Source organism: Myotis brandtii, unplaced genomic scaffold (genome assembly GCF_000412655.1).
Source record: "Myotis brandtii unplaced genomic scaffold, ASM41265v1 scaffold155, whole genome shotgun sequence".
NCBI classification, from domain to species: domain Eukaryota; kingdom Metazoa; phylum Chordata; class Mammalia; order Chiroptera; family Vespertilionidae; genus Myotis; species Myotis brandtii.
Window position 1 is genome coordinate 984,018 of NW_005355621.1, and position 26,348 is coordinate 1,010,365.

Genomic DNA, 26,348 nt, shown 5'->3' on the forward strand with positions numbered 1-26,348 from the left:
CGGCCCCGCCCCCAGCCCCAACCCGCCTTGCGCCAACAATGGGCGTCTGGAGGGTCACGTGGCCTGCGTTGCGCCCTGATTGGTTGCGCTGGGGGCGTGAATCTGCGGGCTCATGGGTCTCCCGTGTTCTGATTGGCTGCCGGTAAAGACAGGTGACCTAGTTGGCGCCGCTGAGGGAAATTCACAAGTCGCTCCAGGCCCCGGGCCTGGTTCCTAGTCCTCGGATAGACTACCGGCCACCGGAATCGTCGGCCTGGTGAGGGAGGGCGGACGGAGCCGGGGGCCCGTGACCCACTGCGCCTGGCAAGGAGCGGACGCCTACAGGTGAGTCGCGCCCTTTCTCCGCCCCTGCGGGGAGTCGCCCGGGCCTGGCCGTGGCTGTGAGGCGGGGGTTCTGGGGCCTCCGCCGCTCAGCTGCGCCTGCCTGGCCTGGGCGGACGCCTGGGCGCCGCGGGTCGAAGTTTCTCCGGAGAAGCGCAGGCCGCACTCGATGGGTGTGTGGCTTTCGATCGCTCCCCAAGACTCTCTTCCTTGGGCCTTCGGGTTTCCTGGCTTTTAAACCCACGGGGGCTTATTTGAAACTCAGAAGTTCGTACACGTTATAAAAGTAGAACTTAGTTGAGATGACCGATTATAGAGTGGCCCGTATAGGAAAAGGATGCGTATTATAGAAGTGGACTTCACTCCTCAAACGTGTCTAGGAAACATGAAGTTTCAGAGAATAGCTCGCGTTGTGTTTTGACAAACATTTACCAAGAGCGTCATTATGTGTAGGGCACAGCGCTAAGGGCTGGCCTCTGCTGGGTTTGAATACAAGGTCTGCCCTTTATTAGCCGAGCAACCTTGGACAGGTTACTTTTCCTGCTACTTTATCTGTTTTCTCATCTTTAAAATGGGTTGTATGATTTAATGAGTTTTCTGAATACTCTTGGTTTTTGTTACTAACTCATTTCATCTTCACAATCACCCAGGATGTAGTGTCCCCATTTTCTTGATGGTCAAACTGAGGCAGAGAGGTGAAATGACTTCCTCAAGTCACAATACAACATGCCCAGGAATTAAGCCCAGGCAGCCCACAGTTTTAGCCACTAGGTTAGGTTAGATTGCTTCATGGGCTTGGTTTGTTCATTCAGTTTCAGTTGACAAACACTGATTCTATTCCTCTGTGGACCAAGTTCTTTGCTTGTTACAAAGATAAAGCAGAAGAGCATCAGACCCTGCCCTCCCAGTGCTTGCAATCTCATGCAGGTTGTTCATAGTTGGGCTGCAGGGTCTGAATCCTGCTTAAATTAATCCTGCTAAAATCTTTTGCAAAACAAGTATTGGGTTTTGTTTTGTTTTGTTGTTTTTTGTGTTTTGTGGTTTTGTTTTGTTTTTGGGTTTTTTTTGAAAGACAGTCCATGGCTCTCATCAGGTTCTCTGGTGGGTCTGTGATCCAGAGGTATGAAGAAACATTTTAGCAGAAGAGCTAATATTAGCGTAATGCCTGGCACATTGTGTGAACTTAAAGCCAAAATACTTCTGATTGAATGAATAACAAACTTACAGGAATGTAGTGATTGCTACAATAGGATCAAGAGTTGGCTGCTATGGAGGAGCACACACAAAGGTCACCTGACTAGGAATGCCTCCTAGACTCACCTGTGTCAGCCCAACGGGTGGAGGGTAGGGAAGCAATTCATTGGAACATGATGGCCAGTCTCTGCCTCATGGAGGGTGAAACAGAAATAACACGTGAACTGCAGCTATGACAAGTGGCACCGAGGAACCATCCATAGTTTCAAGAGAGCCTACAATGGGGACAGGAGGCTTCATCTATTTATGATGACTCATGCTATACTGTGCATGGACTGGGAAGACATGCTAAGCGAAATAAGCCAGACACAACAAGACAAATGTATGATTCCACTGACAAAGTCATAGAAACAGAAAGTAGAATGGAAATTACCAGGGGCTGAGTGGAGAAAGGAATGAGGAATTATTGCTTAATGGGTACAGAGTTTGTGCCTGGGGTGATGAAAAAGTTCTGGAAGTAGTGGTAGTGGTTGTGCAACATTGTGAATTTGCTTAATGCCACTGATAAAAAAGGCAAACCGCAGGAATAGTTAAAAGGCAACACAGATAGTCAACATAATTTAAGAAAAGTTCAGCCTCACTAATAATAAAATGAAGTTAAATTAGTGTTGTATTCATTTTCACATATTAAATTTATAACTAATGAGGGAATCACTCATACTGCTTGTGAGAATATAGGTTGAGATAGTTTTTCTGGGTAGTGAATTAACAACTGAACTTCACACATCTCTTCAGTAATTCTCCTAGAAGTTCATCCTAAAGGGAAAAATATGAAATGTGCAGCAGATATTTAGCATATAACAAAAAATTACAAATAGCCCAACTGCTCAATACTAGGAAATAAATTACAAAATGAGAGTATATCCATCCCATACATCATGCACTCATTTAAAATATTTAGAGCACTTTTGATGCCAAGGTATATATAGTGGATTAAAGAATAAAATACATATAGGAGGGTAGGCAAAAGTTTTACAGTTGTGAGTACACAAAACAGAGTTTATTCTTGTATTTTTATTTATTACTAGAAGCCCAATGCATGAATTCCTGCACGGGTGGGGTTCCTTGGGGTGGCCTGTGGAGATTGGTCCCCAGCTCGCACCCCCAGCCTCACAGCCCCGCCTGGCACCCCGCCTTGGCCGGGTGCTGCCCCCTCACCTGCTCCACCATCCCACCTGTGGGACCATCGATCGGTGCCGGGCCCTCCTCCACCCCACCCAGCTCCCTCAGCGCCTGGGAGTCAGGCGGGGCTCCCCCCCACCCCTGCCATCTGCGGGGTCAACCACAGAGCGATCAGGCCCCTGCTCACACCCGCCTTGGCCTGGCACCGCCCACTCACCTGCTCCACCATCCCACCGAGGTCCTGCTCTCATCGGGGCTGACAGCGCCTCCACTGCCGCCCACTGCCAGTGCTGCGTTGCTGACACTCGCCATGTTCCATACCACCCCCTGTGAGCGGTCGAACTCCCGGTTGAGGGGACAATTTGCATATTAGGCTTTTATTATATAGGATTTTGTTAGTACTACAACTGTAAACTTCCTTTTGCCCACCCCTGTACAATGTGTATTGATTGTAGAGGAGCCACATTTGTGCTTTCCACTTTTATAGTCAACTATGTTTGTTCATCAGAGAAAGAGCTAGAGCAAGACAGACAGCTTTAATTGTTCAGACAACTCACCTGAACACATGATAGTTCACTCTGGAGTAAGCAGGCCATGGGAGGCAGCCCGCTCTTCCCTTAGCCTCCCTGGGCAAGAGCGTCATGCTGTGGTCAATGTAGTTCTAATATTTAATGATCTGTCACTTTTTATAATGTAACTCCAGAGTAAGCCAACTACTTCATCTGGTGCTCAGCCAAACACTGGGATCTGTTCCAGGCCTGGAGGAACCCCTGGTGCAGGACTTACAGAAGATGGTATGTTGGTATCCAGTGTGGTGCCTGCTTAGGAGATTTTCAAGGAAAATTTTGAGTTTCTGCAATTTTCACTTGATAGGCTGAGTTTAGAACCTAACTGTCATGTATAAAGCAGATTTATGTATTTAAAAATTATAATAAAGGGGGCAAGAAGCATAGAATAAAACGACTTACATGTCAAAATATGAATAGTTGTCTATAGGTGATGGGATTATGAAAGATTTTTCCATTTCCTTATACTTTTCAGAATTTGGCAGATTCTCTATAGTGAGACTGTATTACCTTCATAAGCAGTTACTTGCTTATAAAAGCATTTACAATACAGTTTTCACAATTTTCAGTTATTCTTTGTAAATAATGTACTTCTGTCTAAAATACAGTTTAAAGTCACATTACTACAAACATTTTAGCTCCATGTTTCCTAGTCATGGCTTCCATTTATTGAGCGCTGATAACATACCAGGCTGCGCACAAAGTACTTGATGTGCATTTTAACCCTCGCAATATTCCTATAAGGTTTACCTGCTGTTCTACTATACAGATGATGCTATTATTATTTTAATCTTATTGAACATTTACTGTGAGGCTGTATTCTAATCACTACTTGTTTAATATGAGGTTAAGTAACTTTCCCAAGATGATCCCATAAATTAGAGCCAGAGCAGGGTGTGAGTTTGACTGCCGAGCCACACTCCTTCCAGCTGGTGGTACAGATGTGAGGCTCGAGGTTTTGGGATTCCAGGACAGTGGGGTGTGGGACTCCAGCCTAGATGTACCTCCTTGCTGTTAAAATCCTTGGTCTTCTCAGAAATTTAAAAAATATTATTGCCGAAACCGGTTTGGCTCAGTGGATAGAGCGTCAGCCTGCGGACTGAAAGGTCCCAGGTTCGATTCCGGTCAAGGGCATGTACCTGGGTTGCGGGCACATCCCCAGTAGGAGATGTGCAGGAGGCAGCTGATCGATGTTTCTCTCTCATCGATGTTTCTAACTCTCTATCCCTCTCCCTTCCTCTCTGTAAAAAATCAATAAAATATATTAAAAAAAAAAAGATGTAGGCAAGAGAGCTTAACTAGGATATGAAAAACAGAAATCTTATAGGTGCTTCTAGATAGATAAGAATAATAGAGAATTTGTTTGTGGTTTTATTAAAAAGCATTATAAATAAGAAATAAGGATTACAAAATAACAATACATTTTTATTATGAATTATTAACAATTAGAATCAAGAAATTTCCCTAAAGAGTAGGTTTATAACATTAATACTCTTTATTAGATAAACTTTTATTCTTGTGCATATTGATTGAATTTTTATTTTATGATAAAGTTAGGAAAATAACTGGGAGTTATTATATTAGACCTTTACTAAAAATATTTCTACAATCTAAACTTGATATTGCAAATCCTTTTGGAAATAAAGACATACCTATAAAGAGAAAGAGTAAACACCCACATTGTTAACTACACAGTCTTTCTTCATAGATTTTGAGCGTGTGGAACAGGCAGAATACATATGTATGCATACACACTCACTGATACACATTCCTGTATCACTGAGCTGTGTTTCTCTTCTCATTTATATCTTGGCTATTTGAGAGTTATTTAAGGAAACTGGTATTAGGAATCGTCTTAAGAAAACTCTGGTTGAACTACTAGAAGTAAAACAGAAGCTATGCCTACAATTACTTTTGACATCATAGGCACTAACTGAGCTATTTTACCAAAAGTAAACCAAAAATGAGAGCATTATTCTCTGTTATTTTTCCTTAGAGAATAATAATTTATTTGGAGTAGTAGGACTTGAAAGGGAGGAGTCCTTGGCATATGTGGCAAAGGCATTATTAAAGGCAGGGATTAGAAATGGCTGCCCCCTTCCCCCGTTTTCCTTCAAACCTACAAATACTAAGGAAATGCTGTTAACTATCCAAATAGCAGCACTACACTTTTGTGGTAGAGCCAAGACACTTCAATCTCAGGTACCAAAAGTTAAAACAACAAACTAGGCATGTTTTCATTACCAGAAATATGAGAAAATAGTGCAAAGGCTACAATGCATCAGGCACAGTATAGCGTCTCTAGGTAACTAAAGCTGTCAAATGGGGACAGCTGGTTAGACGTTATAATGTATGGTCCCCATTCCACAGCTGACATGCCACTCGAGTGGCTCCACTGGGGCAGTCACACATCTCTCTCATTGTACCTGGCTAAGACTTAATTTAATTCTGCATTTATAAAGAAATTTTCACATAATTCTCATGGAACAAGCATACATTTATTGACTCATTTTAAATAAAACAAATTAACTTATTTGGGTAATAGTTATTCAGCAAAAATATTTACTCTGAAATATAAAATTAGAGATGACGTCCCCCTTCTTTTTTAAAAAAATACATTTTTATTTCAGAGAGGAAGGGAGAGAGATAGAAACATCAATGATGAGAGAGAATCATTGATTGGCTGCCTCCTGCACGCCCCCAACTGGGGATCGAGCCTACAACCCAGGCATGTGCCCTTGACCGGAATCAAACCTGGGACCTTTCAGTCCGCAGGCCGACGCTCTATCCACTGAGCCAAACCGGCCAGGGCACGCCCCCCCACCCCCATTCTTAATAAGTATTTGCTTCTGCTATACATCACCTTGAAAATGTAAAACGTTAAAAACAAAAACAAAGAACCTCTGTGTGTATATAAGTAAGTAACATATGTCTCCTAAAGAGAAACATATCAGAGTTGTAGGAGGGGGAAGTTGTGTCAAAATAACATCTACGGTCTGTGATTCTTTGAACTTTTTGTGGTCTGGCTACTGCTCTGTGAAAGAGAAATAACTACTTCACAAGGTTGCTGCAAAGTTCAAATGGCAATGTATTTATAAAGTATAAGATGTCTAAGCTGTGAAGAAGTATAATTACTTTATAAATTATGTAAGAGGATATATTTAATATTCCACATGAGTAGTTTTCCTGTCTAATTTAAATCCATGTTATTTCCAATGCTTACTGCTAACAGCTTAGATTTGTGTTCTACAAGGCAACAACCCATGTTAAATCCTGTAATTTCTTTCTTACAGGCACCCTGAATACATTCTGCATCACTGGACGGTGGGGATTAGCTGGTGGATTTCAGGCATGTTGTGGAAGTTGCTGATGAGATCCCAGCCTTGCAGGCTGTGTTCTTTCAGAAAGATGCTATCAGCTCCCAGATACAGACCTTTTTTAGCTTGCTTCACCTATACAACCAACAATCAGCCTAACAAAGAAAATCAAAGAACAGTGGAAAAGCTCCATAAATTTTCAGTTGACATCAGGAAAATACGCAGATTAAAAGGATGGGTCCTTTTGGAGGATGAAACCTATGTTGAAGAAATTGCAAATATTTTACAGCAACTAGGTGCCAATGAGACTGCGGTAGCCAGTATTTTGGAACGCTGCCCAGAAGCCATTGTCTGCAGTCCAACCGCTGTGAACTCCCAGAGAGAACTCTGGCAGTCCGTCTGCAAAAATGAGGAAGAGTTAGTCAAGTTAATAGAACAGTTTCCAGAATCTTTCTTTACGGTTAAAGACCAGGAGAACCGGAAACTGAATGTTCAGTTCTTTCAAGAGTTGGGACTCAAAAATGTGGTCATTAGCAGGTTTTTGACAACTGCACCTAGTATTTTTCATAATCCTGTTGAGAAGAATAAGCAAGTGATAAGGATTCTCCAGGAGAGTTATCTAAATTTAGGTAGCTCCGAGACCAACATGAAAGTTTGGCTACTGAAGTTATTAAGCCAAAACCCATTTATTTTGTTAAATTCTTCTGCAGCTATAAAGGAAACATTGGAATTTCTCCAGGAGCAAGGTTTCACAGACTCTGAAATTCTCCAGCTTCTGTCCCAACTGAAAGGGTTTCTTTTTCAACTTGGCCTAAGAAGTATACAGAACAGTATTTCCTTCTCTAAAAATGCTTTTAAATGCACAGATCATGACCTGAAGCAGTTAGTTTTGAAATGTCCTGCCCTTTTATATTATTCCGTTCCCATTTTGGAAGAGAGAATTCAGGGATTATTGAAAGAAGGAATTTCCATAGCTCAGATAAGAGAAACGCCCATGGTTCTGGAATTAACACCACAGATAGTGCAGTACAGGATAAGGAAACTGAATTCCTTAGGCTACAGAGTAAAGGATGGACATCTAGCAAGTCTAAATGGAACGAAAAAAGAGTTTGAGGCTAACTTTGGTAAAATCCAGGCCAAAAAAGGAAGGCCATTATTTAACCCTGTTGCACCGTTACATGTTGATGAGTAACTCACTGGCTGATGCTGCTTCCTTCTGGCAGTGCAGAGTGACACTGAGTAGCAAAGACACAGGATTCAAGCTGTTTGCAGGCACCAGGAATTTTACCTCTAAGTAAATAATCCCCAACTCATATGCTATATTATAAAATATAAATTACATTTATTTTAAATAAAAGTTGCTAATTTTGATCTTAAGCTATTTTTTAAAAAATCTTGTACCATTCAATGGCACATTAGTGTGATATAAGTGAATCATTTTTAAGAAACTGACAAGTGTCATTTTTTAAAAATTTGTTTTTATTGATTTCAGAGAGAGGGAGAGAAAGAGATAGAAACATCAGTGATGAGAATCCTTGATCAGCTGCCTCCTGCACACCCCCTACTGGGGATCAAGCCTGCAACCTGGGCATGTGCTCTGTCTGGGAGTCAAACCATGACCTCCTGGTTCATTGGTTGATGCTCAGCCACCGAGCCACACTGGCCGGGGAAACAACTGTCATTTTTTATTTATCTAGCACAGCGGTTCTCAACCTGTGGGTCGCAACCCCTTTGGGGGTCGAACGACCCTTTCACAGGGGTCGCCTAAGACCATTGGAAAACACATATATAATTACATATTGTTTTTGTGATAAATCACTATGCTTTAATTATGTTCAATTTGTAACAATGAAATTGGGGGTCACCACAACATGAGGAACTGTATTAAAGGGTCGCAGCATTAGGAAGGTTGAGAACCACTGATCTAGCACATTTCATCTGGGATGTAGACCCAGCCTTCTTTCTCACCACCGGCTCTGAAACATCACTACCGTGGTCTGAGTTCTGTAGCTTAGTGTTAAAGTGAAACATCAGCAGATTTCTAATACATTTTTTTAGAGAAAGCTGATTTTATCTCCTGGTTGGAATGAGTATCTTTCAGAACCAAGTATTACTCATCCAGAAAGAACAATTAGAGCTTATTTGTATGGTCACGTTGTTTAAAATTGACCATTTTTCTCTCTCATGAAGTGCTTTTAAGTGCATTCATTACTTTCCCCATTTTACAGATGAGGAAACTGAACCTTAGAGAGGCCACTCAGCTGCCAAGTGACAGCCCAGATTTACTATGATCCAACTTCTTTTCAAACCTTGTGAATAGAAAAAGGATTGCTTATGAGTTGGCATGAAAAAAGTCACCCCTCCCTGACCTGCCAAAAGAGTGAGTACCAACAAATTTAGGGATTTTTATGAAAACTTCTCTGTAAAATGCCTTCAATTTGAAATGATCTAATTCATATACATTTGAAGTACATGGAGCATTTTTAAGAACTTTCTGAAAATTCAGGTCTGCCTATAAAAGGGAAAGTGTGTGATGGTTGGTACTTAGTAGCATTTCACATTTCTATTTCTAAATCTTGCCAAGATAAACATTACCCAGATAAAGACTGGCCCACTTTCAGCTGTGGAGTTTGAACTTTGTAACAACCAAACAATTGACTCTGATAGTCAAACCTCTGTGCACTATGTGTGAATGGTCTTTTCTTCAGGAAAATATGAAAAATGCAGGCCATGTCTTCAGCAAATGCAAGTAGCCTTCACTATCCAATTCTGTTAAGTTCCTTAGGAGAGGAAAGACATCTACGCAGCACCAAGTGCCAGGCACACTGTGCTTTGCAACACTAGGAGTTCGGTACCATTGTTTACTGGTCTACAGATAAGACTCAGGCACACAGAGGGTTACTCACCCAAAGTCACGTCGGAATGTTCAAGAAAAAGAATGGCAGTACAGTGGGGGCAGGGTTGCAGGACAAGGAGAGTGGGGCAGGATAAGATGAGTATTACACGTCCATCTAAAGAGCAGAATCTCATTCTGAGTGTGATGGGAAACCCTTGGAGAAACTAGATGCTTGTTGTCCCACCATAATTATCAGTGGTGCTTTGTCTGTTGTCTCAGTTTGAAATACATTGTATATTATGTGGTCACCTTTTAGATGTTAATTTTTGAGATGTCTACTAGATATCAGAGCAGAGATGTCAAAGATGCAAATGCTAAAGTCCAGAATTGTGAGAAGTTAGGACTGGAGATAGAGATCCAGGGGTCATTTGCATATCTATGAAATGTAAAGCTATGGCTCTCGATGAGCTTATCCAGAAACAAAGTGCAGATTTGTAGCTCTAGCTGGCCAATCCTGGAAAGGGTTGACCAGTGGAAGTCTGCCAAGAAAAGAGGGCATGGTCAATAAGATTGAATGCCATGGACATGCCAACTAAGATACAGACAAGTGACTAATAGAATTGGCAAATAGGAAATCATTAGTTGGCCCTATCAGGAGTGATTCTGGTGGACTGAGAAAGGTAAGAAAGCAACTGGAATAGGTTGAAAGGCTAGATGAAGAGGAAGAAACTGCAGTTGTTTTCAAGAAGTTTTTCTTTAAAGAAAGCAAATACTAAGATTTGTTTACTAGTACATGCTGATGGGTATGACCCAAGAGAGCTGGAGATGGAAAACTGTAGGTTTCATATCCTTGAGGAAGTGAAGGTGGGCAGACTTTGGATGAGTGCACAGATACTAGTCCTGGTCTGAGTGTGGCATCAGGTGTAGGCAGGTTGATGGAGTGGGTGGTATGAGAGGCAGGAGAGTTGCTGTCAGAGAAGGAAGTAGAATGGGAGATGGGAGTATGTATAGCAAGAGAGTCGGAAGGAGGTATGAAAGTCATCTGGAGGAGTAGTAAAGTGAACATACAAGAGGGTATATAAGAAAGTTTGTCAGAATTGAGTGACCCCTGAGTGACCCTGTGTGCTTTGTCGGCCATTAATTTAGTCTAGTCATTACAGCAGCAAACTTTAGGGGCACAGGCCCATGTAGAGAACTTGAGACACATACAGTTTTTAAAATACATTTGTAACTTACTCTAACTTGAAAAGATTAAGTTAAAATCCACGTTTGTGGTTAAAAAAAAAAAAAAAATCCAGTATATTGCCCTAGCCAGTTTGGCTCAGTGGATAGAGTATCAGCCTGCGGACTGAAAGGTCCCAGGTTCAATTCCATTCAAGGGCACATGCTCAGGTTGCTGGCTTGATCCCCAGTAGGGGCCATTTGGAAGCAGCAGGAGGCAGCCGGTCAGTGATTCTCATCATTGATGTTTCTCTCCCTCCCTCCCTCTCCCTTCCTCTCTGAAATCAATAAAAATATATTTTTTTAAAAATCCAGTATATTGACTTTATATTCCCTTAGACTAAATGTTACTACATTTTCTTTTGTAAACCTTTGAATCTGCCTTTTTCCATTCTTGCATTCTTATTCAGATCTTCCTGAGTAAAATTTAAAATAATTCAAAATCAACAACAGAGCAGGGAGAGATACTCTTACATAAAACACTAGAGTCAAATTTTTATTTCCTGCGTGAAAAGAGACTCTAGTAACAATTATTGCCTTTAAGTCATTTAGTGGAATATAATTACACTAAACTCATTTCTGTGGCAAAATATAATTAGCTGCCACAGTAAATATAAATATGATCACCAGGAAGTTCAAGCTAGACAGCCTGGTAAATCTAGCACAGGCAGCACTGAATGCCAACAGCAGAATTAAGGACTTGTTACTGATGGCCCCATTTCTGTTTCTGGACCTAAACTGGAGAAGTGACTTACACTAATTCAGAAATTATATAGGAAATTCAACTAACATTGAAAGACTGTTCCATATTTGTACGAAGAGAATAAAGATATACCCTCATAGTGATTAAATCAGATAATGTGTGGACAGCCCCTGGTGGGTAAGTAGGTGCCCAATATATATCCATTTTCTACCTTCCTCCAACTGGTTCCCATCCCTTTGAGTCACTTCTGTTCAGTGAGATGTCTAAGTTGGTTCCACAGCTAGGACAGAGGGAAGTGCTCACTACTTTGTAACTTCATCGGTTCCCAAATTTCAGAGTGCATAGGAATCACCAGCAGAGGTGGTTAAACTGCAGTCCTACAGACCCCACCCTACAGAGATTCAGAAGGTTGGGGTCAAACCTAGAAATCTACATTTTTAATCTTTATTAGAGTTGTTTAAAATATATTTGCATTTCATTTATTGTGTTGGCATCAAAATATATTCAGAGATGTTTTATCTTGTTTCTTCATTAACGTCAAAAATTTGTAAACTTTCTAAACTGCTATGTAACTAAAAATTTTAAGACTACCCTGTTTTAAAATTTCCTTTATTCCTTTAGATCTTTATGAAACATTTCATATTTTGTAGATCATAGTGTTTTATTAACAGATTCATGTATTCTTTTCTCATTCCTTTAATACAAAAAACTTCAGTCATCAGTTATTTTCATCTAAGTGCAGGACTCATAATATCGACATTAGATCAGTCATTCAGTGGGTCACACACGGTTACCCTCATTGTGCAAATACCCACTCAAAAGAAAAGCTGAATAACAGATACCTCCAGGTATATACAACCACCTTAGTTTCTTGAAGTGAACTAGTACTGTTTACAGGTCAAATGCTAATCTACAAAAATAAACTGAGAAAGACTCAAGTGTACAGCTATACATATCAGATGGCAAGTTCATTTCAACAAGAACCTCCATGACTAACTTCATTTGTACAGTTCTCTGCTATCATTGCAAAAGCCTCTCCTGAACAAAGTTACAGTTTAGAATTTAAAACAAACTCGGTAAGATAAAATGTACCAGGTGGCTTTTCTGTAGCAGAAATTAATCACAACCATTTTATTTTCCTCAAGCAATTTTAAAGATAACCAAAGTTAAAAATAAATATGCAAGCATACAGTCAACTAAAGTATGTTTAGAAATGCAGGTATAAAGCACAGCAGAACCTATGACTAGAGAAGATAAATTAGAAATATGACCTATTAATGAAGTAATAATTTCTTTCAAATAGCAGGAAACAAGTTCTCCACTACCATTATTTTAGGTCATTATTTGTGTTCATCTATTAATTTGGATTTTAAAAAAAACCACCATTGCTAATTATGACATTTGACCAGATATACCAACAAGTATACCTTAAATTACACAGCATGAAATAAAAGGCCATTTAATTTCTGATGAATTGAATTCCTTAATGACTTCTCAGTTTTATATACTGTAGAAAAGTTCAAGAACATTTGTAGATTTGCTTAAAATCCCTGCTGGTATTCATGAAAGTTTTTGAAAAGTAATGTTCTTATCCATTTGGTAATCCACATTAATGTAAAAATTCTTTGTTGTTTACAAACAGTTCAGCCTTGGGTGTGGGAGTGATCTGTTTTAAGTTCTCAGGGAGGCTATTTCACTTATTTACTCCAGAGCATCATACCTTTCCTTCCCTCCCTTGCAAGGAAAAAAAATCTGCAGAATGGAGGCAAATATCTGGACTTAGTATAAAGATAACAGATTTTTTTCAGGATTGGATTATAACCCCTAGTTAGGATGAATGCCAAATATATATGCCACTTTTAAATTTTTTATGAAACAAGAAACAAAAAGATGAATTTCAGCTAAGTCATATTCTTTGAGAATGATTGAAACATGATATGTTAAGACTTGACACACTTATCATCCGCAATCAAAAACTTCAATTCCCTGCCTGAATTTGACTTGGAAAATGATACAAAGTCTACAGCTGCTTTAAAGGATGGTGAGATAACATTTTAAAAGCCTGTAAACCAGTGGTTTTCAACCTTGGCTGCACATTAGAATCACCTGGGAATCTTTTTAAAATCCTGATTTCTGGGCCTCATCCTCCCGAAATTCTGTTTCTTTGTTACTAATGTTGTGGCCTCACCCCATAACAAAGAAACAGAATTTCCGGAGGATGAGGCCCAGAAATCAGGATTTTAAAAAGATTCCCAGGTGATTCTAATGTGCAGCCAAGGTTGAAAACCACTGCTCTAAGCCCTTTCAGATATGTCGGTGCCTGGGTGGCTACTGGAAGTGATTAAGAGAGGATGAGGCCCAGAAATCAGGATTTTAAAAAGATTCCCAGGTGATTCTAATGTGCAGCCAAGGTTGAGAACCACTGCTATAAACCATTGAAAACACATATATTTTTACATTCAAAACTAATCCCTGGAGCCCATTTCATTCAATTTAAAAGACAGCTCCCACATATTTGTGGCTCTTTTACCATGTTTTTAAAAAAACCTGCTTATAATTTAAGCCATCCTAGAGATAAAATAAATGTAAAGAATTCTTTTTATATCTGGGATGTTCTAGGTAATTTTTAAAAACTAAAAATTATTTATTTGTTCCTCCTTAATCTGAAACTCTTCCAACAAAGCTTCTGACTAGCAAAGACATATTCCTTAGGCACTGTGAGGTGTACTGATGATGGAGCATGAACCCAGGTTGAAGCATATTGTTGGTCATAACTACAGACAGTTAACAAAAAGTTAACCACTATCTTATCTGCTAAGAGCAAGAAATGCTTTTACCCCAAGACTCCTGAGATTCTTAAAGAGGGAAAACTGATCTGATACAAACAACTTTTAAGAGAATCCATATATAATGCTAAGAACTGCACAATGAGGGTATTAGAAAAGATGTTTTCTTTTGTAAGGCATCGATGATGAAATAAATATAATATATCTAACAAAAGATGGTTAACACTCAGGATCATAAAACCCTTTATCTTTTCTTTTAAATTTCTCTAAATCTTGCTACCTTTACCGGCTTAAATAAGAAAAGAATGCCTCTTGGCCTAATCAACTATCATTATAAAAAAAACTAAGACATCTGAAACTAGTAGGCACATCAAAATTACAGTTTATGTAGTTCAAGGTTCCCTTTTTAAGGGACAGATGTGTTACCTGGCACATTATACATATGGAATTGTAAAGATCATCCACTAAATTCAACTTTCACATTTTTAGTTAAACTAAAAGACTTATAGTAAATACTCAAATATATCTTCAGTTACAGCTGATAAGCGTAACATTTTACCAGATAAAAAGCTGGAATTTAAGTATGAGAAACCTTCATACACTGTGCTAGTATTGGTCTCTTCTTTTTAGACGAAAGCCAGTCATCAATACTTTCAACACAGCAGTTTAAGAAGATAAACATCCAAAACAGTTGACTTAGTTGTAGTCCATAATTTAGCAATTCAATGCCACTGGCATCATAATGCTGTAGAGAGCAAATGTATCTCCATGTTTTAGTCAGATTTGTCTTTCTTCTTTCCTGTTAAGGGCACTTTGTTTACAACAGCAGACCCAACAGCTGTCACACCTCCAGCCACAGCAGACACGCCCCCTTTCACCAGCCCTATTCCCATGGAAGGCACAGTTGTAACAGCTGTTTTGGTCACCTCCAGACTCTTTCCACCAATCCAAGCCACACCACCAATGGTGGCACCAACAGCTCCTTTTGTAACACTGAAAATACCGCCAGTCACACGGGACAACATGCCTGGTTGCTGCTGTGGGTGATCTTTCATTGATCCTAATGAGAAAATAGAATGAGATTGTTAAATATGTCTATAAAAAACAGTACAAATCAAGTAACCTAAGACTTCCTAATAATCAGGAGGTTGTTTTGAGAAGGTCGACCACATTACAAATGTCCATGTTCAGCAGTGGCTAAATTTTTAAAATCCAAATTTTTTATTTAAACTATTTGAGTAATAAGCATAGTTAATATAAATTTTTAAATAGCTGAATTAAAAGGCTTAAGATATAGATAAGCATTTGAATATACCATAGTCACGCCTTACCTATGGTTTCCCTTGGTTTGAAAATATTAAATGGCAAATTTCAGAAATAATTCATAAAATTTCAATTGTGTGCCAATTTGAATAAAGTGATGAAATCTTGAGCCACCCCCCTCCATCTGCCTAAGAGGTGAATAATCCCAATGTCCATCACAATAAGATAGTTTGAGAGAGGGAGACCACATTCATGTAATTCTTTTACAGTATATGGTAATGGTTCTATTTTTTTATTCTTGTTAATCTCTTGCCTTGTCTGATTTATAAAGTGAGTTTTATCATAGGCATATATGTACAGGAAAAAACCATGTTATTCATAGGGTTTGGTACTATCCAAAGTTTCAGGGATCCACTGGGGGTCTTTGAATGTATCCCCTGTGCATAAGGGGGAACTACTGCATTAAGTATAAAATTATGATGGAAAGGATTTCATAATTGGTCATTCTTTTGTAATCAAGGTCAAGGTCAGTAACACTAGGGAAGGAGGAAAATCCTGATTTGAGAATAAAACATACTGCTTCACACTGAACACCTCATATAGGATCAGACTGCTAGGCTAAATTTGGTGCACAAGCATTTAATGAAGGTAGTTTTTCTCAGTCAAATCCAATAAATATTAATGCTGTTGATCTCTTTAATTACAGTGTACTCTTAATTACCACCCTATAAATTATCTACTTTGCAGACTACTTTTGTTTAGCAGGTTGCCATGCACAGTCATTCCTGAGGCTTGTTCTTTTCCCTGGCAGTTATGCTCCTGGAGAGCCTTTATCTCTTTCCTGGTGACTTTCTCACAAAGTCCTTATTAACTTTTCACTGAGTCCTAACTTCTTTTCAGGGTTCTAGCCCTAATAAATAAAACAAGGAAAACAGGTGAGGTGATAATTTTCTAGGCTATTTCACCAGCAAACTAAAGGTTAGTTACCTCCATCCTCTTTTAGGCTTAAGTATGAACTTTTAATTGTGTTTATTTTCCTAGTGATTTCATTTTTGTCTGCTAACATAAATATAGGAAGAAAGTTTTGGACAATGAGTAACAGAACTGGGAACAAAATACAATACCTAGAGCTAGAAGTTCAGCCTTAGCCTCTTCCCAGAGACATCCTCATCCGTCTGCTACTGTAACCTATCTTGTCTGTAAGTCACTTAACATCCCTTATTCTCCAATTTGATTCTCTTTCTTACCTAATATGACGGTCCTGTACAAACATGCAGTTGTCCAAAGAGATCACTATTTGAATTAAAGGTAATAATATTCTACACCAAAACCATAAATAGAAAATGCCCATCAAAACATTTAGCTGTACAGTTAGTGTTTCCAAGGATTTCTGAAGTAAAGGTAAGAATAAAATGATTCATGATATAACAATTTTCAAATTAAAGAGAATTTAAATTAAGCAGACCCTAAGACCATGTATAATATAGGAAGAGAGAGCTACCAATTATGAATAATGAGATGAAATGATAGGAGTTTAACAACAAATCGCAAGTACCTCTTGCGTTTTTGTATGTAAGGTATCAACACTAAACACAGTCCAATTTTCCTCTGCATCCCACCCACTCTTCTTTACAAATTAAAGGATATTCTTACTTGTGAAATAAAATAAGAGTAACAGAAAAATAGATTTTACATGTACCCATATCAGTGTTTTCTTTTAGAGGCTAAAAAGGTTTATCATAGATTATTTTTGGAATTTATTTACTGACAAGGTAAACAGTTTTTTAAATTTAATAAAAACAATCAGAACTTGGATTCAATAGGATATTTGTTCCATTCTTAGTGTTACAGATGCACACTTACCTTCTGGTGGTTCGTCACTAAGGTATGATGGGATATCTTGTTGATTTTTATCTGCCTGATTCATGATCTAAAAAAACACACACACATATTTCATTTTAACCTCAACATGGGAGACTACCATTTATCACATGCTCAATTAAGACTTAATCAACTTTTTTCAGATAAACAACAGTTTAAAACACCCATCACAAGACTACTTCTTGTTTCTCTCTTGTGGTATTTAAGACATACTTTTAGTTATACTATGGACAATATAAATCTTATCTCAAATACCAACCAAAGAATGGTAGGCATTGTATAGTAGACGTTTCCCTGTTTTACTGCTGCTTCAACTTAAACTGAAGATGACTAACTGAAGAAAGCTGGAAGGTGGGGGTTAGCAGACAAAAATTTTAAGTGTTTCCTCTTACAGAATATTGGCTGACTCAACTGTAATTTATTTCAAAACAGAGTTAGAGAAAAACCTATGACTAAAATATGTTCTACCTAAAAATTTTCTTAAAAAAAAATGACATCCTTCTATAGAGATGACACCATCAGTCTGAATCACTAAGAAGGATTTTGATTACTTCTTTATTGTTGTTTTTAGAGCTCTAATAAGTAGGTAGCAAAAGAGTCCAAAATCTATGAAAAAAAAAGTACTATGATTACCTCTAAGTATATGTAGTAAAAGAACCTAATAAAATAAAGCTATGCTAGGGTGAAGAAAACATAAACTTTCTTTTCCCAATTTCCTTTACTAATTTTTAAAAGTCTTTATTGTTAAAAGTATTACTGACACCTTCTAGCCTGCCCCCCACCCCAGGCCTTCACCACCCTATTGTGTGTGACCATGGGTTATGCATATATGCATACAAGTTCTTTGGTTGATCTCCTTTACTATTTTAAAATATTTGCTTTTATAGTCACTTGACTAAGTAAAAATTAAAACAAGTTAAGACTGGTCTAAAATTTTCTTGCTTGCCAGAAAGTGAGGTTGTGGTCCCAGCAGTCCACTAAGTATTCTGGACTACCTAGGCCCTAACAAGGCCAGGTGGTGGTTAGCTTTTAACTCCTGAGTGAGATGGGGAGCCAGTGAAAGGCACTGAACGGAGAGGAGTGATATGTTCTGATTTATACTTTTAAAAACAAAAATTCTGGCTATTGTGGGAGAACACTCAACAGGAGAGCAAGAACAAGCAGGAAGACTTGTTAGGAGACTTAGAATAATGTTTTCATGGTTCATACATTTTGCAGCAAGTTGCAGAACAGAGTGGTTTAAGTGGTCAAAGGAAAGTCAGGGAACTTTTCCTTTCCTTAATGATTCCTAATGATTTTAAAGTACTGGATGATCAGATAAAAATTCATATTTCCTTCTGTAGCTTAATAATTACGACAAAAGTTGGTAAATGAGGGAAAGAGAGGTAATGGTTGTGAGAAGTGGGATTTTTCAAAGGTAATTTTAACTTTATGTAATTCAACTTGCAATGCCATTAAAACCTAAATCCTGTGTAAGTTGGGACTTCACTGTATCCCACAGAGTCCAGCAGCTCCTGCCAGAGTGCTTAAATATCTTTCAGTTGTTGTAGTGACTCGGGCCACTTGCCAAGAACACCTATCTTATGCTGGTCTGGTTTGTGAATTTAGCAGATCATCCCATACACACTTGAGATTTAAAGTGATAGTAAAGACATGTAATCTCTGACAAAGAACAAAAACGAAAGAATATCAGGTGATGCATTCCTGGGAAAAGGAGTTCTTGACTGACCTGCCTCAATTTTAAAACTCCCTTAAATCAGAATGTTAAATTTGTTTCCATTCATATTTATATTCCTTTAATTTATCATCATGGTAATTTATCATCATAGGTATTACACAGTATAGTGTTTACGGTTCTGGGATCAGAGACCCTGAGTCTGAACCCCAACTTGACCATAAACTGTATGGCTAAGGACAAATAACTTCATGGATCTGTGTTGTTCAGGAAATACAAAATAGAAATTAAAGATATTCTAGCCCTAAATTTAAGGTGAGAATACTACTTAACAAATTCAAGCCAAAACATACAGAAATTCCTGGCAGAGTATATGTGTCCCTTCCTAAGGAATAACTATTTGAGAGCTACTTTCTTCCTCAATAAACTATTGATTCCTAAGAGAGACATTTTGTCTAGCTTGTTCAGCACTGTAATCCCAGTATTCGTATACCATACACATACAAATCCAGATCACTAATCAATAGAGGCTATCATTCCCTGTACAGAAATATGGGAAATTATATAGACATTATACACCTTAAGTATTTAGCAAGCGTTAAAAAGAGTTGTGATAGTAACTGCATACATTTCAAAACTGCCTTTCGGTATATGTCCCACAAATCCCTACTAAGAGTCTTACCTTTTCCTCCTAATACAGAATCCCTTTTAAAAATATTTTTAATTTTTCCAAATCTATCTTGTAATAAAAAAGACCACTTTTTTATGCTGTGCTTTATGAAAGCATAAAAGATATGTGCAAATTCATCTAAATAATATGAATTAACTTTACCTTCCTGTGGGTAGACAATAAGGAGCCAGGAAGCAGAGTAACATTGTCAGACCTGTGTTTTAAGAAGCTAACTGGAGCAAGAACATTTAGGACAAAAAAATTAAATACAGTAAGTGGCTAATTTAGTAGTCCAGGGAGATGGACTAACAGTCTGAACTCTGCCATTTTTCCTGTCTAAATAAATGTGTGGGCCAAAAACTTAGGAGTCACCTTTGATTTCCTCTTTTTTAACATTCCCACCTAATCATTGGTATATTGTTGCCTAAATAAATCCAGCATAGGACTTCTCATAACCTCTACTGCTACCACAGTCAGTTAAGCCATCATAATCTCTTACCTGGACTACAAAATCTCTTAACTGGCCTCTGAGCTTCCACCCTTGCACAGCTAGACCTTTCTGTCTAGCCATGTCATACTTTGCTTAAACCCTCCTGCTGCTGCCTGTTTTTCTTAGAATAAAATCCAGAGTCCATCCCTTCACCTCTGAGGCCCAACATCTAACACTCTGATGCCATTTTCTACCATTGTGCCTCTTGCTCGGTCCAGTCTAGCAACATGGGAACTTCCTTACCTTCCCCTTAAAGGCTCTTCCTCTACATATATACCTGGCTTCTTCCTAACTTCCTTCAGGTCTTTGTGTAAATGTCCCCTTATCAAAGGTCTTCCCTGACCCCTTATAATAATGGATAAGCACTCTCCTAACTCCTCTCCCTCTCATTACCACCTAACCCTGCTCTATATTCTTCACTGTGCTTATTGTCCTTTGATATATGTATGTGTTCACTTGGTGTCTCTTCCAATTAGAATGTAAGGTCCATGAGAACAAGACTTGGTTTTGTTCCCTGTTCCATCGCAAAGGCCATAATCAATGCCTGATACATGGACACTCAAGTACTTGAACTTTTTGGTATGAAGTAGAAAATAACTTTGGGTATTAATGAGAGATAAAAGGAGAATAAGCAACTAAATAGACAGAAATGATGGTGAAGACAAGCAACAGGAGAGGAGAAACCATTTATTTCTGAGAGAATATGGACTTTTAAAATTTTATTGTGGTAAGAACACAAGATCTACCCTCTAATAAATAAGTGTACAATACATTATTGTTGACTATCGGCACGATGAAAGGACTTGTTTTTGAACAGCTGTATTTGAAGATGCCTTCAGGGCATCCACAGAGGTTTAGCAGGCAATTGGATTTAAGGGGCTTGAAACTCAGAATGAGTCTGACTTGAGATCCTGAGAGTGGTTTGAAGTGATAGCTGAAGCTGTGGGAGGTGGGTGATATGATCAAGGAAAAGAGAGAAGTAAACTGATAACTGGATTGCTCATATTTAAGAGGTGAAAAAGAAGCCAACAAAAACAAAAAATATACCTGGAAATGAATAGTCTAATGAGTACACCCTCATGGAAAGCAAGAGATAAATTTATAAGCTTTCTATAAACACATACAATGCAGACATTAAAATAATTTATGAAGATCAAATACTACAGGGAAATGCTAATGTTGCATTTAGAAAATATAAAAGGCATATATCATTGATCTAGCTTTTTAAAAAATGCACATAAAGAGACTGGAGGAAGTACACTAGAGTGTTGACAGGCTGCCAGTATGGGGATGGGGGCAGGTTAAACACACATACACACACAAAGTATTTCTACATATAGAAATGAATATATTTTAATTTTCTATAGATATTGCTTTTGAAATTAAAGAAAAATACATATTTTTAAGTCTTAGAAATCAGTAATATACATAAAGGACATTTTTAAAGATTAGACAGTTCATCTACCTAGTTATTCTAGGTTTTCATCCTCAAATCAAGTTGGTCATCTGAAAAACAATATACTTGAATTACAAAAGCTGACTGGAGGAAAATGACATCACTGAGTTTTATTCCTGGTTATGTCCTTGGGAAGGGAACCGTGACAAATAACCTTATGCAGGCTATTACTACATTAACTGTACCACACTGTTAAGGAATTACCCACTAACTACATTTCTTTAGAGCTATTCAGAAACCTTTATAGGTATTCAGAAAACTTTTTTCCCCAAAAATACTTAGCATGTTTTCTTCTCTTTGAGACCTGGCTTCCAGGACTCTTAGTTAAAATTCCTGCTCAACTAGGTAAGTTCCTGTGGCCTGGATAGCATGTCCCATTTCCCTCATCCCCAACTCCACACTATCTTGAGACTTCACTCTTATTGCTATTTTCTCTGGTCTGCAATTTAAATATCTTACTTATATTCTTATTTTGTTAGTACATGTTTTTGCTGTAAACGGACACAAAGTATTTATGGAATTAGTGGGATAAAAATATCATTTGAATCCACATTAATTTTAAGCATCACAAGAAAAATGCATAACGATATATGGTCCAACTTTTTTATTAAAAACAAACAAACCACAAAACACTTTAAGCTAGAATCATGCTTTTCAGATGTACATCTTTAAGATTAGGCAATGGTATGCCAGGGGCTTCAAGAACCAAGAGAGACATGCTACATGCATTTTAGTATAGTATCCGGTAATTTAAAATACTATTTAATTTTTAAATATACACTAATTAAAAAGATAAATGCACTTGAGAATTTTTAAAGATTACTAGACTTTCAAGAAATTTCATTGTAGCCTGGAGCTTATTCAAGATATACTCAGATTTACCAGCTCTCTTCCCAGCCCAACCACACCCCCACCTCCCCCATGACTTTGCTCTTAAGTTTGGAGTATTTGGGTAGAAAAGCCTGAAATATAGGAATCTAGATACTATTATACAGAAACACCCACAGTTACATTGAATATTGTTAGCTAAAGTTACCAACAGGATTGTCAATAAACAATAAGATAGAAAAGCTGGAGTTCTGCCAGGCCAGAAGCCTGGCTCCTTAGACCAGAGGATCTTGTTATTAGAGGGCTCTGAAAGTCCTGAGGCTACAGACGTGTGTGTGTGTGAGTGTGTGTGTGTGTGAGAGAGAGAGAGAGTTTCTTGTACATCATTGGTATTAACAGCAAGTATGCAGTATTAAAATTCCTCTAGAACATTAGGGTAATAAAAATTGTGTAAATGCCATATGTAGAATATTTTTCTAAATTCTCAATTTGGTCACAAGACACCAAATTACCTTAAAAAGGTATTTTTTGCTAAAATTCTTAACTATGCCATCTGTACTTTTTACTCACATATACCATTACAAACCTCTCCACACATTTGTCAAACTTTTGGTGATATCACCTCTTTAAGGATATTATCACTTTCTCACTAAGGATAAATACTTTTTACATTATCATCCTGTTCATTATCATTATTACAAGGGGGCTGTTTCTCTTAAATTGGGAATTATGAAGACAAACACACCCCTACACTCCTAAAATTATGAAAGGTAAATAATCTGCTAGTATTTAAAATTTAAATAATCTGCTAGTATTTACAATTTAAAAGTATATAACACATGGAGACAAGTAACAACTGACTGTAAAAGTGTCAAAATGACCATTTTTAAATGTTACCCTTATACAGATTAAATTCTATGTAAACTATCTGCCCTAAATTCACTGAGTCATTACCTCACCCACCATACATCTGAGTCCCTACTATGTGCCAGGCATCTATTAGGCACTGAAGATTTCAGTGCGATTAAGGATACAGGACTACTCTCAACCAGAGTTTACAATCCAGTTTGGATACACTTTCCCTGCACTTATCAATTTAGTTTCATTCAAAACCAAACAAAAAAAAATCTGCTCTCTAGGAATTCATAATGCAAACAAGTTTCTATTTTTAAAAATGCACTTTTCTAAGGAAGGCAAAAACAGCCGTTAGGGCAGAACAAATAATTTATGGACATTTTACTATTTGGTCTTGACATGTGAACAAATAATACCAACTTAAACTGGTTATAAGTTTGTGCTTTTTTAAAACAAACTGAAATGTGAAGGACTTGTCCAGTACAATAATATCATAGTTATTGCAGCTGGCAAATATATTGAGACAAGGATTAATAACACTTTTTCCTAGAGGATCATTTCTTCCAATAATAGAAATAAGTAAACAAATGCCTCTTAGGAAGCTTTCTTTTTAAAAGGAAAACAGATGAATCAATGTTGTTTGTGGATATCTGTAACACTTTACATATATGTAAAGTTTGCATTAATAATGAAAATTAAGTCTGAAAAGAGTACATAATTTGCCTGTGGTTAAACCCCTCTGTGTGTACCAAAGGAAGCTAAACAGCACTAACAAGCTGTAGAAAGCTCTCTACAAAATACAGTGTACAGCAGTTTACCTTCAATGCCGCTTCAAAAACCTGTTACTAAATAGTCAGTGCTAATTTCCCTATAAAAAAACTATAAATGAATTAGCTAAATTCTTCTACATATTCTATTATATAGGAACCTTGCCACATCCTCAGTCCCATGTGAGGGTGAGTTCTTTGCCAAATAACTACAAGGAGTTTCAAATACATATTTATACAGAGCTTTAACACGCATACACCAACAAGCAGTGTATAGTAAAACACCAGCTTACTATTTTTAGGCTTCTCTAGTTAACCAAGTATCCTGAACAGGCTGCTTTTAAGATGGGCCTTGCCTATTAAATCAACAGCAAATAGGCTGTAAGAAATGCACTGAATCTGGCAGGAAAGAAAAAAAATAATCTGCCAGTAAAACTTGTGACTACCTAGTGACAAGTAACAACTGACAGTATCAAATGGCAATTTTTAAGTGTTGCCCTTAAATGAAACATTAAGTGGCAATACAGTACACTATCAAACCAGATAACCAGTACATCAGCCATCTTCACTAAGTTATTACCTCATTAGCTCAACAAATATTTGTGTGCCTACTATGTGTCAGACACTGTATTAGGTACCCGGGTTTCAGCATATAAAGGCCCTCCTCTGAAGGTGTTTATAAATATAATCCTGTGAGCTATCTTCAGGAAGTAGCAAAACAGCAAATACTCAATGACTGGTACAAAGAAAGGTAAAGATTTCCCTGTAGTTAAAAAAAAAAAAATCTAACACACACACAAGAATTACTTAAGCTTCTCTAATGATGTGCCTACACGTAGACAATTTTTTACTGACCGTGGTTTCTGGTACATTTATAACAATGACTTAAAGAAATGAAAGTGTAAAAAAAAATCAAAACAGGATGCATATGGATTTATGAAAGGTTACTCCCCTCTTTCTTAAAAACAAAACAAAAAACAGGTATGGACACAGTCATGTACAGGTTGATGTATTAATATTCCTGAGCACCCGCACCAGTCCAAGTTTTAAAGGCTGAACAATAGCATATAGCAAATAATCACAGGCAGTAAACATTTGGAATTAGCACGGTGTTCACAAGGGCGTAATAGATAAAGTAATTTTCCTTTTTCTAGGCGGTCCCAGCGGCCCCGTCTCCCCACACTGGTCCCTTTAGGACTCAGTGGTTCTCAACCTGTGGGTCGCGACCCCTTTGGGGGTCGAATGACCCTTTCACAGGGGTCGCCTAAGACCATCGGAAAACACATACATAATTACATATTGTTTTTGTGATTAATCACTATGCTTTATGTTCAATTTGCAACAATGAAAGTACATCCTGCATATCAGATATTTACATTACGATTCATAACAGTAGCAAAATTACAGTTATGAAGTAGCAACGAAAATAATTTTATGGTTGGGGGTCACCACAACATGAGGAACTGTATTAAAGGGTCGCGGCATGAGGAAGGTTGAGAACCACTGGTCTAGGTACTAGCAAGTCTTTTTTTCCCTTTGGCAGAGGGAGTGACGTGGCAGGAGAGGCAGAAAATGACCCTGGAGGAGCCCTGGCTGGGGCTGAGCGCAGCACCTCCCTCAGCTCCACGTTGTACACCCCGCACCCCCCTCCCACTGGGTTCCAGGATCTGTCTTCTCACAAGGGGCGATGTGTTTAGGAGACGGGGTCTGATTGGCAGGGGGAGCCTGGGGACCAGTCTTGCGTGTGCTTAGCAGGCACGGTGTGAATTTGGACTCGGGAGACGACGGCGCCAGCGGTCCCCAGGCACCCCGACACCGCCAGCGCCTCTCCAGCCACACTTTTAGGTGTAGGTTAGGCGCGGGGGTAAGAGCTTTCCTACCGGGGAAGCGCACTGGGAATGTCCACTGGGGACCAAGGTTTGCGTGCCCGAACCCCAGAGAGTGGTTTATCAACAGGTCAGGAGTCCGTGGGGCGGGGAGCCCAGCCCAGCCCAGCCGCTCGGCTGCATCCCTCTCCTCCCAGGCTGACGACCCCCATCCTCCCAGCATGACACCCAGGAGCTAGGAAGTCAGGCGGAGACTTGAAGGCGAGATCCCAATCTCAAACCACGGCGGGGGAGTCAGGGACAGGTGAGGAGGGGTGACTCCGCCAGCGAACCTCCGTCAGCCCCCCAACATCACCCAGCCCCTCCCCCTTTCCTGCTCGGTGCTCCCAAAGGCCCCACTTGCGGCAGCCAGGCCCGGAGAGGGGGGCGGTGAGGTGCAGAGCTAACGGAAGAAGGCGACCGACCGAGAGGGGGCCAGAAGCCTGGACGGTGCCCCCCGCCCTGCCAGCCC

At 38.7% G+C, this 26,348-nt stretch overlaps 2 protein-coding genes across 3 annotated transcripts in view; one reads left to right on the forward strand and one right to left on the reverse strand.

The window, feature by feature from the left end:
* Positions 1–6,568: 6,568 nt before the first annotated feature.
* MTERF2 (mitochondrial transcription termination factor 2) overlaps positions 6,569–26,348 on the forward strand; it is a 24,671-nt gene continuing 4,891 nt past the window's right edge. Inside the window, exons 1-2 of one of the 2 annotated variants that reach the window (XM_014535986.1) lie at positions 6,569–7,874; positions 8,809–8,960. In XM_014535986.1, the coding sequence (XP_014391472.1) occupies positions 6,615–7,772 (1,158 nt within the window). In that variant the 5' untranslated portion in view covers positions 6,569–6,614 and the 3' untranslated portion in view covers positions 7,773–7,874; positions 8,809–8,960. Of the gene's footprint in view, positions 7,875–8,808; positions 10,307–26,348 lie in introns of those variants that run through there. The other variant, XM_014535985.1, reaches the window with a different exon arrangement.
* On the reverse strand, positions 14,486–17,947 carry TMEM263 (transmembrane protein 263). The gene is made up of 2 exons (XM_005861650.2): positions 17,253–17,947; positions 14,486–15,186 (listed from the first exon to the last, which is right to left on the reverse strand). The coding sequence occupies exons 1-2, from the start codon at positions 17,314–17,316 to the stop codon at positions 14,900–14,902; spliced, it is 351 nt and encodes a 116-aa protein (XP_005861712.1). The 5' UTR covers positions 17,317–17,947; the 3' UTR covers positions 14,486–14,899.